This window comes from Centruroides sculpturatus, unplaced genomic scaffold (assembly GCF_000671375.1).
Source record: "Centruroides sculpturatus isolate CEXI.00-Female unplaced genomic scaffold, Cexi_2.0 scaffold705, whole genome shotgun sequence".
Lineage (NCBI taxonomy): Eukaryota > Metazoa > Arthropoda > Arachnida > Scorpiones > Buthidae > Centruroides > Centruroides sculpturatus.
Window position 1 is genome coordinate 378,726 of NW_019384916.1, and position 18,846 is coordinate 397,571.

General features: G+C 28.2%; 1 protein-coding gene across 1 annotated transcript in view; it reads right to left on the reverse strand.

Moving 5' to 3' along the window:
- The window catches only part of LOC111631756 (polyhomeotic-like protein 2), a 101,735-nt gene that overhangs the window by 43,545 nt on the left and 39,344 nt on the right, over window positions 1-18,846 (reverse strand). Inside the window, exons 6-7 of the mRNA XM_023376063.1 lie at window positions 16,619-17,194; window positions 9,992-10,085 (exon numbers count right to left, since the gene is read on the reverse strand). Coding sequence (XP_023231831.1) covers window positions 9,992-10,085; window positions 16,619-17,194 — 670 coding nt within the window. The remainder of the gene's footprint in view (window positions 1-9,991; window positions 10,086-16,618; window positions 17,195-18,846) is intronic.

Here is an 18,846-nt window from a genome sequence, read left to right on the forward strand (position 1 = left end):
TCCCATTAATGATCCAGGAATCATCACACTCCTCCACACACAGGTCCTGCATCTCATTTATCAGATCTTTATTTCAGGGACTATTAAGACATTAAGACACCATTTGTATTTGGTATATCATTTCTGGGCCATCACTGGTGGGAACTCACAGGTGACATGCAATCTCTCAGATAAACATTTTGCATTCTTGGTAAATACAGGTGGAAATTGCTATGTATTTCTACTTTTTCTTCCTCTGATAATTTTGATCCACATTTGCACCTGAATTTTGGTACATCTTGTGATCCTTTAGCAATCTCACTTGTATAAGAAAACTGATGATAGAAAACCTACCATAAGAAAACCTTTGATACATAGAAATCTTATACCATAACACAAAAACATAAAGAGCAAAGATAATTTCAGGTTTAAAAATGCTTAAATAGCTTCCAGCTGTTACACTTTGTCTTGTAATTTATGCAAATATGTAAAAATGAATTAATAAAATAACAGTTTCCTTCCATAGCTATTGATCTGAAGCAACATTGATATTACATTAGGGTTTGATATCAGTTCTTTATTTCTATTTTTGTAAAATTACAAAATGAACAATTACCACCAATTTACCTTCTTGCTTTTCATGCTTTTCAACATTCCTTTTCCATAAATTTCTAATTTTTGCTGCTTTTTAGCTGATTATTTTCCAACATTATTTTTCATGACTTTCTAACTGAAGGCAGCCATTGTGATTGTCATTATAGTCACATGACTCAACAACATGAAAATCTGAGTAGCATTGTTTTCCCCTACAGGCTTTATGAAGGAGTTCTACATTTATTTTCATTTTTTCTTTAGTAAAACTTAATCTATGCATTTCCAGGATAAAAAAAGTATATAACTGGAAATTGTAAAAAGTTGATTTGTACTGTTCTTGCACACACATCCTCAGTTGAGAAAGTAAAAATGACATTAATTTATATGGCTAGGAATCACTATGGGTCCCTAAGTTTTCTCTAGTTCCAGAGAAAAATCCCCTTCTCTTGTTACACAGAATTAGAACTGACTGTTAATAATTCAGTCAGAGATTCACTGATGCAGGATTGTTTTAATGCTCAAGAAATGAAAGAAATTATCAGTAAAATGAAATATAGAACTGTTCAAATTCAATAGGATTTTTGAAATTAATCCCAAATTATATTCTTAAATATTTATCAAAAGCATTTAAAAAATTCTATTAATCTTCAATATCTTTGAGCTAAAAGCAAATAATTTTTTTATAATATAAAAAAGGCGACCTTTCTAAATCAGTGGTAGTCAACCAGGTCGCTACTGCCCACTAGTGGACGATTCGAGCTTTCACGATGGGAGGTAGGGGTTTTGTCTGATGCAGAAGCTGCTTTCCGTCATCACTGCGCATCTATGACTCACTGATGGAGCAGGTTGTACTTCACTCTAGTGCACATAATGAGGGTGGGTGTAACAGTGGCCATCACTTGAGTTGCGCTCGTTTTGTGGTGGGGCCAGCCTTGCCAGATTTGGCTACTTTTTTTCAGTTTGGTATAAAAAAACATATGGTGTACTGGCAAAAAATTGTCCGTGTATTATAAACATATGCAAAGAATAAAATGATAAATTTAACTATGTATTTTTACTAAACCTCCACTCAAAAATTACAAGTACTTTGCAGATGTGCTAAATTAAGTTAAGAACCAGTGGGCAGGTAGAAAATTTTACTACCAACAAAGATACAAAAGTGGGTGATAGGTATAAAAAGGTTGACTATCCCTGTTCTAAGTCATCTAAACCATACCTACTATAGAGCTAGTGGAAAGAACGGCTAAACTAGATCGAGGTGCCTCTAGCAGCGATGCCGAGTAACAGAATCGGGGCTATAAAGGCGGCACCAGTGTTATTCCACCTAGTACTTTTGTATTAATCTAGTATCTTTTTACTTGTTCCAGTACCAAGATACTAACATCATTTTCCTGGTACTATTCATGAAATCCTAATACCTTTCCTTTCAATTTAGTACCTTCCAAAACATTCATTTTTATTCTATATTTTATTACTTTACTCTGGCAGTCTCCCATTATGCAGATATCTCACTCCAGTGCATTAACTATGACCTCTTTTGTCAAATGGCTTCATGCAATTTTTCCAGAAGTCAGATTGTCATTTAAGCCTATTCTGCCATCTTTTAATCAGTTGCATTTTATGGATATTCCTTTTCAGCTCAAAAGATTTAGACCTGAAACATTCTGCTATCTGTGATAAAGCTTACTTTGATAGACATCTTTGACATATAAAAAAAATAAAAACAGAAATCTATGCATTTCAACTTTGAATACATCAATAATTGCATCTGCATTTCCAACACTGAATTCATGGAGAACAATGATATTTATTTGACAGACTCCTGACTCCTCCCATTAATGATCCAGGAATCATCACACTCCTCCACACATAGGTCCTGCATCTCATTTATCAGATCTTTATTTCAGGGACTATTAAGACATCCTTTGTATTTGGTATATCATTTCTGGGCCATCACTGGTGGGAACTCACAGGTGACATGCAATCTCTCAGATAAACATTTTGCATTCTTGGTAAATACAGGTGGAAATTGCTATGTATTTCTACTTTTTCTTCCTCTGATAATTTTGATCCACATTTGCACCTGAATTTTGGTACATCTTGTGATCCTTTAGCAATCTCACTTGTATAAGAAAACTGATGATAGAAAACCTACCATAAGAAAACCTTTGATACATAGAAATCTTATACCATAACACAAAAACATAAAGAGCAAAGATAATTTCAGGTTTAAAAATGCTTAAATAGCTTCCAGCTGTTACACTTTGTCTTGTAATTTATGCAAATATGTAAAAATGAATTAATAAAATAACAGTTTCCTTCCATAGCTATTGATCTGAAGCAACATTGATATTACATTAGGGTTTGATATCAGTTCTTTATTTCTATTTTTGTAAAATTACAAAATGAACAATTACCACCAATTTACCTTCTTGCTTTTCATGCTTTTCAACATTCCTTTTCCATAAATTTCTAATTTTTGCTGCTTTTTAGCTGATTATTTTCCAACATTATTTTTCATGACTTTCTAACTGAAGGCAGCCATTGTGGATTGTCATTATAGTCACATGACTCAACAACATGAAAATCTGAGCAGCATTGTTTTCCCCTACAGGCTTTATGAAGGAGTTCTACATTTATTTTCATTTTTTCTTTAGTAAAACTTAATCTATGCATTTCCAGGATAAAAAAAGTATATAACTGGAAATTGTAAAAAGTTGATTTGTACTGTTCTTACACACACATCTTCAGTTGAGAAAGTAAAAATGACATTAATTTATATGACTAGGAACCACTATGGGTCCCTAAGTTTTCTCTAGTTCCAGAGAAAAATCCCCTTCTCTTGTTACACAGAATTAGAACTGACTGTTAATAATTCAGTCAGAGATTCACTGATGCAGGATTGTTTTAATGCTCAAGAAATGAAAGAAATTATCAGTAAAATGAAATATAGAACTGTTCAAATTCAATAGGATTTTTGAAATTAATCCCAAATTATATTCTTAAATATTTATCAAAAGCATTTAAAAAATTCTATTAATCTTCAATATCTTTGAGCTAAAAGCAAATAATTTTTTTATAATATAAAAAAGGCGACCTTTCTAAATCAGTGGTAGTCAACCNTTATAAAGCAACACATAATCAAGTACTTTAGTGGAATGCATAATAATATAATGTTTTTAATGCTTTTTTGTCAGGGTATTGTTCATTCGGGAACAAATAAAACTTTGTACCTTGGCTGCGCAGTAATAAAGGTAACACTACATCTGACTACACAACAGTTATTTTTTGAAGTTTTGTGTGGCAGAAAGCTGTGGTTAATTATCACAGGAAGAAAACAAGCACTGTGTTTCAGTACGTATCCAACCCAAAGATGCACATGTTTTTCTGACACAGTTTTCTTTGCCTGCGTATAGGTGGTGCTCAACTCAGTTCCACTAGCTCTATTGGTATTAAGAAAGGGCTATACTAAACAAGCATTATTTCTTTGAACTTCATTGATTCAATTCAAACTGAGAGAAAAAACTAGTCTTAGAGAAAGCATTTGATAATGTCTCTAATAAAATTTTTAATAAAAAAAAACTGTAATTAAGCATTACAAATTATTATTTTATAAACATAGTTAATAAACTTTTTGATATATATATATATATAGATGATAAATTATCTAATCCTACTGAAATTAGTAATAGTCTTTAACAAGATCCTATTTTACCTTATTTGTTTTACTTCAATATACATCATCTAAATCTTGACATTTGTTTTAAAAGAGAAGATAGAATTGATTTAATTTAAATTTTGAAATAATATGCTCATTTCAATATACTAATGTTGTAGTAGCAACTACATTGAATAAATTTGCCTTAGAAAGAAAAATTTCACAGAAGTTTATTGAAGCAAAAATGGCTTAAAAATAAATCATATAAAATCAAAACTAACCATAATTAGAAAAGAAAACGTTATCCAATAAAAAAAGAACTACATATCAGGAAATAAATTGAAAATAATGAATTTAAGCATCTGGGAGTCTTGCTTGCTACTTATTTATCTTTTGTAAGCATTTTTTTCCCCTAGTGAAAGTTATGAATATAATCTTAAAAAGGTTTTTGTATCTCTTAAAATACAAGAGTTAAAAATGTAATTAAAATTATATAATGCCATTTTTATGTTTTATGCAGATCTTATATGGATATTAGATCAAATTAATTAAAGTGAGAAAAAACATCTTGAATTTATTTATAAACTTTTTCAATTAGAACAGAATATTCCTAGTCACGCATGAGATATTCACATAGAATCTACCCATAATTATATTAAAAAGAATTGTCAATTTCTATTTTATTAATAAGATAACATCTAATGAGAATAGTTTAATTTGAAAAATAGTAAATGAGATGATTAATATCAACTAAAACAATAATTAATACAGTGTTTTTTTTTTAAGGAAACAAACTTTTTTTTTTACTATTAAAGGGTTTTTGGAGTCTTTTACAAGGTCCATTCAGCTCCAAAACATTAAAATCAAACATAAGATTCACTTGTTGTTCAAGTGAATCTTATTTTTGATTCTAATGTTTTGGAGCTGAATCTGGGTCCTGTAGAAGGTCTGAAAACATTTTGCTAGTAAAAAAAAAAAAGAGTTTGTTTCCCTAAAAAGAGCTGTCTTTATAGACAAATAGTATTTTAAAGTCCACGCCAAATTAAATATAATACTAGATGTATACACTGTTAGACAGTGTTAAATTTTTTTTACAATGCAAGTATTTTCAATGATACAAAATCAATATCATCAGGCTAACATGTAGAATAGAACATCACTACATGCAGTAGACCTATAACATTCTGTCTTTATTGCAAATATTCATAGATAGTACCAAGTTTTACAGAAGTTTATGAGATGATTAGTTTTCATAACAAGAAAAGTGTTCATTTCTTTAACTATTCTAGTCTTCATTTGTTGTTGACAGGTATGGAGCATTTTCATTGTTGTTCAAACCAAGTAATTAAGATAGACAATTTGAAGTAACTCTATTGATTTAGAATTCAATTACAGAGTTACTACAACACAATGAAAAAAATGGTACAAAAATCAAAATATTACTGTTTGTATAAACAAATTATCCAATAGAATATATATATATATTAATTCTAATTTACTTTTCTAACTGAAAATTCTTTCATGTAACTAAAACTTCATACATTTGTATAAATGATAAAATTATACTACTGTTGGAAAGTTGTAATTATAGTAAAGACAAGTTGTCAAAATATCATATTCTATGTAATTGTAAAAGTTATGAGGTTTAAGAAATAGTAGTAATTTAATTTTTTGGAGAAATTTTTGTCAAAAAAACAATTATATGAATATCTGAAAATAAAAATATAAGCTTTATAATGAAAGTATATATAATTATCTACTGAAAATAATGAAAAAGTACAAATATATGCTATATGCTTAATATAATAGTATTAATTATTATTATTTTTTTAATAAAATACAAAAATATAGAAGATATAAAATGTCTTCAGATATCCATCTTCACAATAACCAGCAACATACAATCTTCATCTACAGAGACAACTTTTTATGGAGGCTATGTCTCTGCAATAATGCAAATTGGTTAAAACATTCTCTGGTGACACTGAACTATTTGTTTTTTAGTAATGGCATATAAAGTTGGCCAATGGTAATGTTAACCTTGTATTTAATTTTAAAGTTTGAAAGATTTAATGTAACTATGTAACTACTTAGGAGAAACAAATCTGTAACATCCCTATAACAGGGTTTCCCTATTAAAATAGAATTAAATTTTATTTGACATGGTAATTGGATTTATTAAATCCAATTTCTCTAAAATATATCTTTCATTCTATTTTTAACATTTCACTCTGAATATTAACAAATATTTTTATATATCTATCATTCCATGATAAATATCTAAAAAATAGGTTTGTGTAATGATTATATCTATTTTCTCTCTTGTAATATGACAAGAGAGTAAATATATATAATCATTACACAAACCTATTTTTCTCATATTCATACTGAGATAATGTATTTCATTGAAAATAGAATTGCTTTCTTGAACTTTAAGAACTTTTAATATTGGCATTCTAGCATTTTCAAACAAGTGATGCTGAAATACATATAGAAATAACTTATGTAAATCATTAAAATTAGCATTTCAGGTTTTTAAATCCCAAGAAAACATAATTTATCTAAAAATAAAACTATTTGTGATAATGTATATCATTCAAGATTTATTATAAGAACAGAATGAAAATTTGGTAGAGTTAAAAAAATAATAATAAAAATTTCTTGTTAAAGAAGCCGAAATTAAGGACTTTATTAGAAACATTTTTGGTCTATTGTTTAATGTAGTTAGCTAAAGTTTGCTGTAAAGTAGGCTAAAAATGTTCCTAATAAAGTCCTTAATTTTGGCTTTCTTATAAGTAGTTTGAATTTCATTTCTATGCATTATAAGAATCATATACAAACTCAGCAATTTTGATTAAAAAGTGTATTATTGCTAAATCCTGTCAAAAAGCAAATATTTTAAAATTTCATTTCAATGTATGTTTTGATTTTTAAAAAGTTATATAATTTTTCATATAAATAAAAAATATTTAAGATTATTAGTTTTGGCATAGTTTTGACAAGGTAAAAAAGAAAAAACCTAAAAAGTTTTAAAGAAATTTTTAAAAATAGGAATATATCTCAAATTACTGTAATTTTCCTGATCAAATAAATTCATCTTTTAAAAATAAATTATTAAAACAGAAGAAAATATTTAATTATAATAAATAAATAAATCTGATTTCTGTTATATAGCTGATTTATAATTTTCTCATAAGTCAGATATTCAAAGTAAAATTTTAAAACAAATATTTATTTATTAAAATTATTAGTTTAATATTCAATATTTCATTTAAAACAATTTATTTTATATTTTATCATTTTAAAATTAATAAACTATTATCAAAATCATTTTTTTTAAATCAATACCTTTGGTTACTGGTGGAACTTCTGCTTCAGGTGGTTTTTCTGCAGAATCTGGTTTTATATTTGTGCAGTCTGTTAATAGAGATGATCGACTAACCTAAAAATTTATTATTATTATTATTATAAAGTATACACTGTTAGACAGTGTTAAATTTTTTTTACAATGCAAGTATTTTCAATGATACAAAATCAATATCATCAGGCTAACATGTAGAATAGAACATCACTACATGCAGTAGACCTATAACATTCTGTCTTTATTGCAAATATTCATAGATAGTACCAAGTTTTACAGAAGTTTATGAGATGATTAGTTTTCATAACAAGAAAAGTGTTCATTTCTTTAACTATTCTAGTCTTCATTTGTTGTTGACAGGTATGGAGCATTTTCATTGTTGTTCAAACCAAGTAATTAAGATAGACAATTTGAAGTAACTCTATTGATTTAGAATTCAATTACAGAGTTACTACAACACAATGAAAAAAATGGTACAAAAATCAAAATATTACTGTTTGTATAAACAAATTATCCAATAGAATATATATATATATTAATTCTAATTTACTTTTCTAACTGAAAATTCTTTCATGTAACTAAAACTTCATACATTTGTATAAATGATAAAATTATACTACTGTTGGAAAGTTGTAATTATAGTAAAGACAAGTTGTCAAAATATCATATTCTACGTAATTGTAAAAGTTGTGAGGTTTAAGAAAAAGTAGTAATTTAATTTTTTGGAGAAATTTTTGTCAAAAAAACAATTATATGAATATCTGAAAATAAAAATATAAGCTTTATAATGAAAGTATATATAATTATCTACTGAAAATAATGAAAAAGTACAAATATATGCTATATGCTTAATATAATAGTATTAATTATTATTATTTTTTTAATAAAATACAAAAATATAGAAGATATAAAATGTCTTCAGATATCCATCTTCACAATAACCAGCAACATACAATCTTCATCTACAGAGACAACTTTTTATGGAGGCTATGTCTCTGCAATAATGCAAATTGGTTAAAACATTCTCTGGTGACACTGAACTATTTGTTTTTTAGTAATGGCACATAAAGTTGGCCAATGGTAATGTTAACCTTGTATTTAATTTTAAAGTTTGAAAGATTTCATGTAACTATGTAACTGCATAGGAGAAACAAATCTGTAACATCCCTATAACAGGGTTTCCCTATTACAATAGAATTAAATTTTATTTGACATGGTAATTGGATTTATTAAATCCAATTTCTCTAAAATATATCTTTCATTCTATTTTTAACATTTCACTCTGAATATTAACAAATATTTTTATATATCTATCATTCCATGATAAATATCTAAAAAATAGGTTTGTGTAATGATTATATCTATTTTCTCTCTTGTAATATGACAAGAGAGTAAATATATATAATCATTACACAAACCTATTTTTCTCATATTCATACTGAGATAATGTATTTCATTGAAAATAGAATTGCTTTCTTGAACTTTAAGAACTTTTAATATTGGCATTCTAGCATTTTGAAACAAGTGATGCAGAAATACATATAGAAATAACTTATGTAAATCATTGAAATTAGCATTTCAGGTTTTTAAATCCCAAGAAAACATAATTTATCTAAAAATAAAACTATTTGTGATAATGTATATCATTCAAGATTTATTATAAGAACAGAATGAAAATTTGGTAGAGTTAAAAAAATAATAATAAAAATTTCTTGTTAAAGAAGCCGAAATTAAGGACTTTATTAGAAACATTTTTGGTCTATTGTTTAATGTAGTTAGCTAAAGTTTGCTGTAAAGTAGGCTAAAAATGTTCCTAATAAAGTCCTTAATTTTGGCTTTCTTATAAGTAGTTTGAATTTCATTTCTATGCATTATAAGAATCATATACAAACTCAGCAATTTTGATTAAAAAGTGTATTATTGCTAAATCCTGTCAAAAAGCAAATATTTTAAAATTTCATTTCAATGTATGTTTTGATTTTTAAAAAGTTATATAATTTTTCATATAAATAAAAAATATTTAAGATTATTAGTTTTGGCATAGTTTTGACAAGGTAAAAAAGAAAAAACCTAAAAAGTTTTAAAGAAATTTTTAAAAATAGGAATATATCTCAAATTACTGTAATTTTCCTGATCAAATAAATTCATCTTTTAAAAATAAATTATTAAAACAGAAGAAAATATTTAATTATAATAAATAAATAAATCTGATTTCTGTTATATAGCTGATTTATAATTTTCTCATAAGTCAGATATTCAAAGTAAAATTTTAAAACAAATATTTATTTATTAAAATTATTAGTTTAATATTCAATATTTCATTTAAAACAATTTATTTTATATTTTATCATTTTAAAATTAATAAACTATTATCAAAATCATTTTTTTTAAATCAATACCTTTGGTTACTGGTGGAACTTCTGCTTCAGGTGGTTTTTCTGCAGAATCTGGTTTTATATTTGTGCAGTCTGTTAATAGAGATGATCGACTAACCTAAAAATTTATTATTATTATTATTATAAAAAAATTCATTAAGATAAAATGTGAAAGTTTAATATAAATATTTTATTTTGTAATACAGTTAAAGTTCATTAATCTGAGTTCCTCTGAAAAGTAGCCAATAATCCAAAGTGGACCTGTAGTAACCTAGCATGCAAATGCTAGGTTACTACAGGTCCACTGTCGGGGTACAGTGATACCCCGAACTTACGCGATAGGTGGGACCGAGTGCTAACCGCGTAAGTCAGGGTATAATTTTGCAATTTGTCTAAAATCCAAGTCGGATGTATGTAAGCTAATAAATGTTCTCGTTAATCTTATCTCGTCTTTTGATTTATTCACGGTTACAAGAGTCTCTTGAGTCTCCGTAGATATAACAAACACAGAAATAAATAACACAAAATAAATTGTAGCTATGTGTTGATTCCATGCAACACATCCGAACATGTAAGCCGAAGAATAGTGTGGGGGGAGTGAGTAATCAAGAGCTGCGTGGTGGTCAAAAAAAAAACAAATCAACGAGATTTGAAAATCGCGTAACTCCAGGTTCGCATAAGTCGGGGTAGCATAAGTCGAGGTATTACTGTATTCTGCTTATCAGAATGGACATATGTCACATTAAAGACTCCAGCAGATTTTTCAATCTTATCATGGTCATGTATTCTAGGTATAGTCATGTATTCTATCATTGTCAAACTGATTAAACAGTGTGCATAAACAAATTGAAAACATACAGCAGTATGTGCTAGTACAAAATACATAGTAATAATTGTAATGTTCAAACAACATAATTTATCAAATTTTTGCAAAAATACAAAATTATCTGTAATCTGGCAATTTTGATATTCCAATACCACTCTGGTCCCACAGGTGTCAGATTAACTAACTTCTACTGCAATTATTTTATATATTTTATATTAAAATTATAAAATTGCTCTTCTTCAAAGATTCTGAAGAATGAATGCTTAAAATGACCAAACAAAATAAATAATTAGCATACATAACAAAATGCTTAATGAAATGATGTTGTTAAAAATTTTCTATAAAAGTATTATAAAATTTAAAGTTTTTAAGCAATAATTTAAAAATTTTTAGTTCTTTTAATCATTTACACAAAATCAGACAAACTACATACATGAATATATAGAAAACCAAGCTTGAATTATAGTGATAATCAAATGATATGACTAGATTGATTACTGGGCTAGGAACTTGACTAATTAACTATAAATATATGAAAGTCCAAATTACTTGTGGGTTTGAGTGCTCTCCAGATCAATCTATTCTTCCAGATTAGAAATAAATTAGTTAATTGAGACTAATTATTAAAATTTAATACAAGATGGCAGCCTGACTGCCTATCTACAGTCCTGCTTAATTACTTAACTCCCCTTTAGGCATGTAGAGTTTTAACAGCTCACTTGGGGCATTGTATCTGCAAGATGCATAATGCAAATTAATGCAATTTTTTTATTTTTACAGATATTTATATGCTTGACTATGATTATATCTTCAATTTCTACATTTTCTCTACGATCTAACAGTATAAAATACTTGTGGGTTTAAAAAAAAATGGGATTTTTATTAATATTTTCTGTAATTTGATCTGTAAATGCAAAAAACTAACTAATTTCAACTCACTATAAATCATTTCAACTTTCACTTATTGACATCAGATTTGTTAAATTTCATAGGATTATATCATCTTTTAACTTCAGTCTAGTAAAGCTTTGTTTATTGTCTTCCACTAAAGTAATAGACTATGCCAGTCCCCCCACTGTGAAAGGCAACAAACTGCTAATAATTTTATTATTTTGTTTTCAAAAACTCCCTTCTCTGTCAGTAGTGAATCAAATAAATAACAAATTGTTTTCTTGCACTCAGGGAAATGTTTTCTTTTAGATTTAACCACTAGTATTACCAGTAATAAATTCTATAATTTTATTTTTAATAATTTAAAAAATATTAATTAGCAAATAAATGTTTGGGTCACAATTTCTAAATGGTATTGCTACATAATGAATATAAATTTTAATTGTTGCAAAATTGAAAGTATTAAATTTCTTATCATGCTCTGATTTCCAGAAAGCAGACTGATAACACCAAAGTGAAAAAATCTTGTTGTCAGAAATAACTGCAATGACTTATTTGAAATAAATTGGGATTGGTTTGATCATTGAAACCAGGAGAAAAAGATAGAATGTGTAGCATTGTGGTAAAGTTTAAATATTCTATATTGTTATTTTATCGAATCACAATTGTTATGTGAAACAATCGAGAGTACAGTACTCTCACACTGCAAGAGAATTTACTGCAGGTAGTAGCAAGGTATTGCTTTTCATAAAATTTCTCTGAAAAAAAGGTCATAAACTTGAAAACCACTGTAGGAATTACTTCAGAACATCAGTTGAAGAAATGTAACATTAAGCATGAGGAATATAGAGTATCGTATTTTCCATGCACCTTTAGCAATCCACTATCCAATCATGTATCTATGTTATGTTGACGATATATAAAATTATTTTTTGACAAGATCACATAACACCTCATTTTTGCCAAGGAAACAGTTTTTAATCACAAATGTTTTCAGCTTGTTCAACAAACCATCCTCAAGTGTTGAATTACATTCTATCATTAGAATATAATTCAACACTTGAGGATGGTTTGTTAAACAAGCTGAAAACATTTGTGATTAAAAACTGTTTTATTGGCNGCTATTAACCTACTTTGCGTTGAATTTTCATCGATGTTAAGCCTAACAAAAATTTTTTAAAATAATAATCGTCGTTATTGTATCGTTAAAAATTAGAAAATTAAGCCTCGTTTAAATACTGGCCCCCTTTCATGGTCAAATGAGTGTTGCCAGCTAAAACACGTAAAAATAATATTAAAGTAGCCAAAACATGACCAAATATTGTAGTGCCACATCACTAGCGGACATTTGAAATTTGCCGACTAGGATGGTCGGTTAACCAAGGTGTCGGTTAATCGGGGGTCAGATAATCGAGGCTCTAATGTACATGAAAAATTTTCTGAAAGTATTCAGATACAAGTATATTTTAATAAAAGTTTTGTTCCTCCAGTTTGATCAACCTTCCTTTAACAAATGCTAATAAGTCTGGGTGCTCAATGTACAACTTATTCTTTGACATTCAAAAATTAAGAACCTTGAAAGCCTGGAAAATTTTCAATACAGCAATCAACAGGAATTGCATTTATAGTAAAGACTGAATGATATGTGCCACATGGCAGTCACTGGTTATTAAAGGAAAGCAAATGAACAAGAATAGAGCAGGATGATACTATATGTATATAAGGTATCGTAGTATGTGCATTTATCTTTTTATATAAAATTATTAAAGGTGCATGGAAAATACGATACTCTATATTCCTCATGATGAACTCTGCCAAAATGGGTGACAAGGGGAACCCATTGGTACACCTTGGCTTTGTTTGTATATTTTGCCATTAAATTGAAAATAATTATTTTCTGTGACAAGTAAGAGTGCCTCTTGCAAGTGTAATACATTTAATGTAGGGTAACCAGAGCTCAGTAGTAGTGCATTTACAAGCATGACAGCTTCAAAATGTGGTACCGATAGATATAGGGAAAAACATCTATTTTGTACAGCCAGTACGAATGAGTGGGAAGGTTATTTAATTTAGCTAATATGTTAGATTTAGCATCCAAAAGAGCTTTGGTTACAAAGTCAGAGGGTGAAACCAAAGCTGAGATGTGTTTTTCTAGTGCTGTCTCAAGGAAATAAGGTTTGTAAGGAGCATTTGTTAATCAACGGTCTTAACCTTCCCACTCACTTGTACTGGCTGTACAAAATAGATGTAATTTCCCTATATCCATCGGTACCACATTTTGAAGCCGTCATGCTTGTAAATGCACTACTACTGAACTCTGGTTACCCTACATCACATGTGTTACATTTGTGAGAGGCCCTCTTACTTGTCACAGAAAATAATTATTTTCAATTTAATGGCAAAATATACAAACAAACCCAAGGTGTACCAATGGGTTCCCCCTTGTCACCCATTTTGGCAGAGTTCATCATGAGGAATATAGAGTATCGTATTTTCCATGCACCTTTAGCAATCCACTATCCAATCATGTATCTATGTTATGTTGACGATATATAAAATTATTTTTCGACAAGATCACATAACACCTCATTTTTGCCAAGGAAACAGTTTTTAATCACAAATGTTTTCAGCTTGTTCAACAAACCATCCTCAAGTGTTGAATTACATTCTATCATTAGAATATAATTCAACACTTGAGGATGGTTTGTTAAACAAGCTGAAAACATTTGTGATTAAAAACTGTTTTATTGGCAAAAATAAAGTGGTGTATGTGATTTTAAGTTACTGCTGAGGATGTGTTTTTTAAGTAATTTCATATATTTAATTTTTATTGTAAAATATATGTAGAATGTAACACATTTGTTAAGCATTCAAACAAGATGACATCAAAAGAATATATTCGTAAAAAACGTTCTAGATTTAGAATCCTGCTAACATTCTGTAATGATCAATGCATGCTTGATGCAGGCCCCTGAAAGAGGCTGAAAATGTTCCGTTTTTTATTTGATTCCAATACATATTATTTGCCGAAAGACTGTATATATGGTGTTTAGTTTTAATTTATGTACATTCTAGCATTTGGAGACATATGTTCCATCTCTCACCATCTGACCCATACGGATCTGAAAGAATCTGTGATGGATATATAAAAAAAAATATGTTTGAAAGTAATTTTTTGTATTTTATTTGTATCTGATATAAATACTTGGATTAAAAGTTGACATTTAAATTACTTTAAAAATAATTGTAAATTTAAAAATGATTATGAAGTTTAATATTTTTAAAATAGAAAAAACTACTTACATATTATTTAACCTGATAATGTCAAATTATTTTATTAAATAAGTATTTTCTATTAATAAGCAATAAAATAAGTAATATAAACCTTTCTTTTTATAAACTTTCATGTTTGCTTTAAAATAAAGTGAAATAATTATATGAAAAAACTTTTTCCCAACACTTAATAAAAATCTGGAAGGATACGATCATATCTTTCCCCTGATTCACTTCCTTTCAGAGGTGACACAGCTTCCTAGTGTGTCACCCGGAATCTATGACAAAAATTCAACCATTGGACGATTGTAGAAAAACTCCTAATAAGGCCATGGGAAAAACCCAGGACAGACCCCTAATAAAAAAGAGGGGGTTGATGAGTCAGACAGAGTCATCCAGTTATTATTAACTATGTGTATGTGACCAGCCGCTCGCCATTCGTCGCCGCCATCACTGTTCCTAGCAGTCGCCATTCCGAAGGAATCACTGCCGCTCCAGAAGAAATGACTCTCCATGTGTGAAAGTTCCAAATAGAATTCTATGAATTCTAAAGTATTTATCCTTTATGCTTAATGTGCACTCTCACTCTCGTTGTCAGGGTTGTACTAGTTACACTATATGTCATATTATTAGCATTCGCTAAGCATCTGTATACAGCTTGTAAATAGTCAATATCGATTAATAAATGGGTATTTTTGTTATATGATAACTTGTGGAGTGTACTTCTGGTTCTCTCCTTCCGCCTCCATTCCGGGGCCAAAAGTCCGCGAATGTGACCACTCATGCAAAAATGTGTTGTAACGGCTGTTGAAGTTCCATGTCTGGAGGATGCAGTGGTATCATCCTGACAAGGTGCCAAAGAGGTGCCGATCCTGCGGTCACACATATCAAGCATATTATGTATGCTTTTTAAGTTTTGTAAAAAATTTAATGCTATATAAACAGTAAAAAATACTCTTACTGTATGGGGAAGATGCTCCTAAATGTCAGACATGTCAAATGTTGTTTTAAAAGTTTTGTTTGGGAAATTTTGAACTAAAGGTTACAAAAATGTATTGAGCTCCTGAAAGCTGTTGACAAAGAGAAATTTCAAGAAAAAATTGTTAAAAATTGATTAATAACAAATTAATTTGCAACAAATCTTAGTGTGTCATCGACTTGACGGTTGTGTTCCACATGCATAAATTAAAAAAAAAAAAACAAAACAAAAACAAAAACAAACTGGATTGAGTATAATTTTGTCTGATGAAGGTAGGCAGCTCTAAGATTTCATTTTATTTTTAAATTAGTTATACATTTTTATCATAGAAAACTGTTCTTATGGATAAAAATAATTGTTGTTAACAGTTAACAACAATTATTTTATCCATAAGAACAGTTATTATAATTAATAACAACAGCTAACAAAATAAAGATTTTTGTTGTTAACTGAAAATTTATTTTATTGGGTCTTGATTGTTTGGATGAGTACCACTGTATTTGATCAACATGATTTTGATATACACAGTAGTATCAAGAGATTAACGGATAAATTAATCATATTAATCAGGAGATACCTGTATTGGCAGTTTAAAAATTTATTTTTCATAAAATTATTTTAACATAACACAAAAATAAATATTGTGTTTAATAAATTAACAATTTAATATTACCATACTTACAGGAAATGGATCAGGGCCTTCCAATATAACATATCCATCAATCACATGTGTTAAAATGTGAGGTTTAACTATCGCTTTTTGTGGTTGTTTTTCTTTAGAAATGACATCAGAATGAGGAATGGCAACAGTGTCTTCTTCTTTTCTTGGCTTTTCTAATGGTTCTGGTTCAACTGTGGCTACATCTTTTAATGATGGACTAACATCAACTACAGGAACAGGGTCAACTTCCATATTTGTCTCTGGTACATTATTATTAGTTATTACAGGGGTTTCAGGAAAAGATTTTACATCTGTATTTGTGGGTTTTGGCAAAACATTAACTGCTGATATAGGTGAGATATGTTGCTTTGCTAACACAACCTGTTGTCCAGTTTCTGTAGCTACTGACTTACTTTGAGTTGCAGTACTTTTCATTTCTGGAGTTGGTTTTGTTTGATTAGCAGCATCAGCTTTTTGATGTTGAAGTGGAGGTGTTTGTGTTTGTATTGTAACTGTTTGTGGAGGAGGCAGCTGCAAACCAGCAGGAGAGCTTCTGTTATTCTGACCACGTGAACGTTGTTTTGCCTGATTAAAGAATGTTTTAAGTTTAAAAATCAATAATCATATATAAATAATTTAAAAGATTATTATTCTTATTCTTTAAGTTTTATAATACATTTATCTTATTGTTTAGTAAATTGAGATTTAATAAATTTTAATAGATTAGAATTAATTGATATATTGTATAGTAATTATTTTTAAAATTAAATATAAATTATTGTATTTAATATATTTAAAATATTTTATAAATAAATATTTCTTAATGGTAAATTATTTGAGAAATTTATGTGTGTGTGTGTGTGCAATGTTTAATATAAGAAATTAAGTTTATATGGGAATTGAAGCGAATAAGCTCATTAATATATTGATATGGTGTTACAGAACAATAATTGTATGACGTTTAAATGCTATCAAGACTTGATTTAAGCTAAACTATAACATATAGCAAGCCCTTCTCTTCTATCAAATAATAATAATGGTAGTTATATATATATATATAAGGCCCTAAGCTATGGTTTATAACGTGAGACCCTAAACTGCAGTTTGTTTACCTTACGTGCAAATTTTGCCCTGAATGACTATGTATTATAACAATGGATAATATGCATAATTATCGAAAATACAGATGTGAATAAATATTTTAGGGATATTCGGAAACTATAGACAATAACTAAGTGTAATATTGTTTAATTTTTATATTAATTTATAGTATTTGATAATTTACACTAATTGAATCACTGATGTGATCACATTTTTTTCATTAAATGGAACATTATTACTAGAACATAACATAAAACAATCAACATATCCGATCATCGAATTATTCTATACGTTATTAAATTATAATATAACTTTCCTTTCTTATAAATAATCTTAGAAAAGTTTGAACTTTCGACATTTTGAATCAGTTGTAAATATAAGAGAGATCAAATTATATTTATGAAAAGTGTAATATTTGCATTACATGATTTATAAATATTACATTTAATTAAATATTATCTTTATTTAGATTTATTTATTTTATCTTTTTCATATCATGTCAACAATCTTTTCCTCTATGACAATCTAATCCATCTTTTATGTGAAGATGCGATGGAAAAAGCTATAAATATATAATGATTTATTTATTGTATCTTCATTTCTGCAAAAGAAACTTAATAATAAATTGAATATTTTAACAATGTTTATTTAGTTATTAATATGGAAGATGTATTAATTTATCACAAAAAGTTATATAAGATATATATACAAGTCGAACCTCCAATGACGGCTTCTTCAACCCTCCAAACAACAGTCAATCATTAAACAGAGACGATTTTGGGAGGGAGAACAAAAATTCCTACGAAATAACCTTCTAACGATGGTCGTTTTTATGTTCTTATCAGTGACAGTTGTTCAGAGGTATGAGTGCATTTGATTATCAAGATCTAATTGTTAATCAAAGACACTCAAAATTCTCTTTCAGGTTATAATTTCCCTATTTTATACAATTAATGATAAAAATTATGAGAAAATTTACAATATTATTAATTATATTTTAATCTGTTAAAGTTTTTATAAAGTACTAGCTGCAAGGACTCGCTTCGCTGGGTTTTTATTTGTATGTAATATAGTTTTTTATATATATATATAAAAGACTGTTTTTCTAAGTAATCTAGAATCTAGCTGCAAGGACCCGCTTCGCTGGG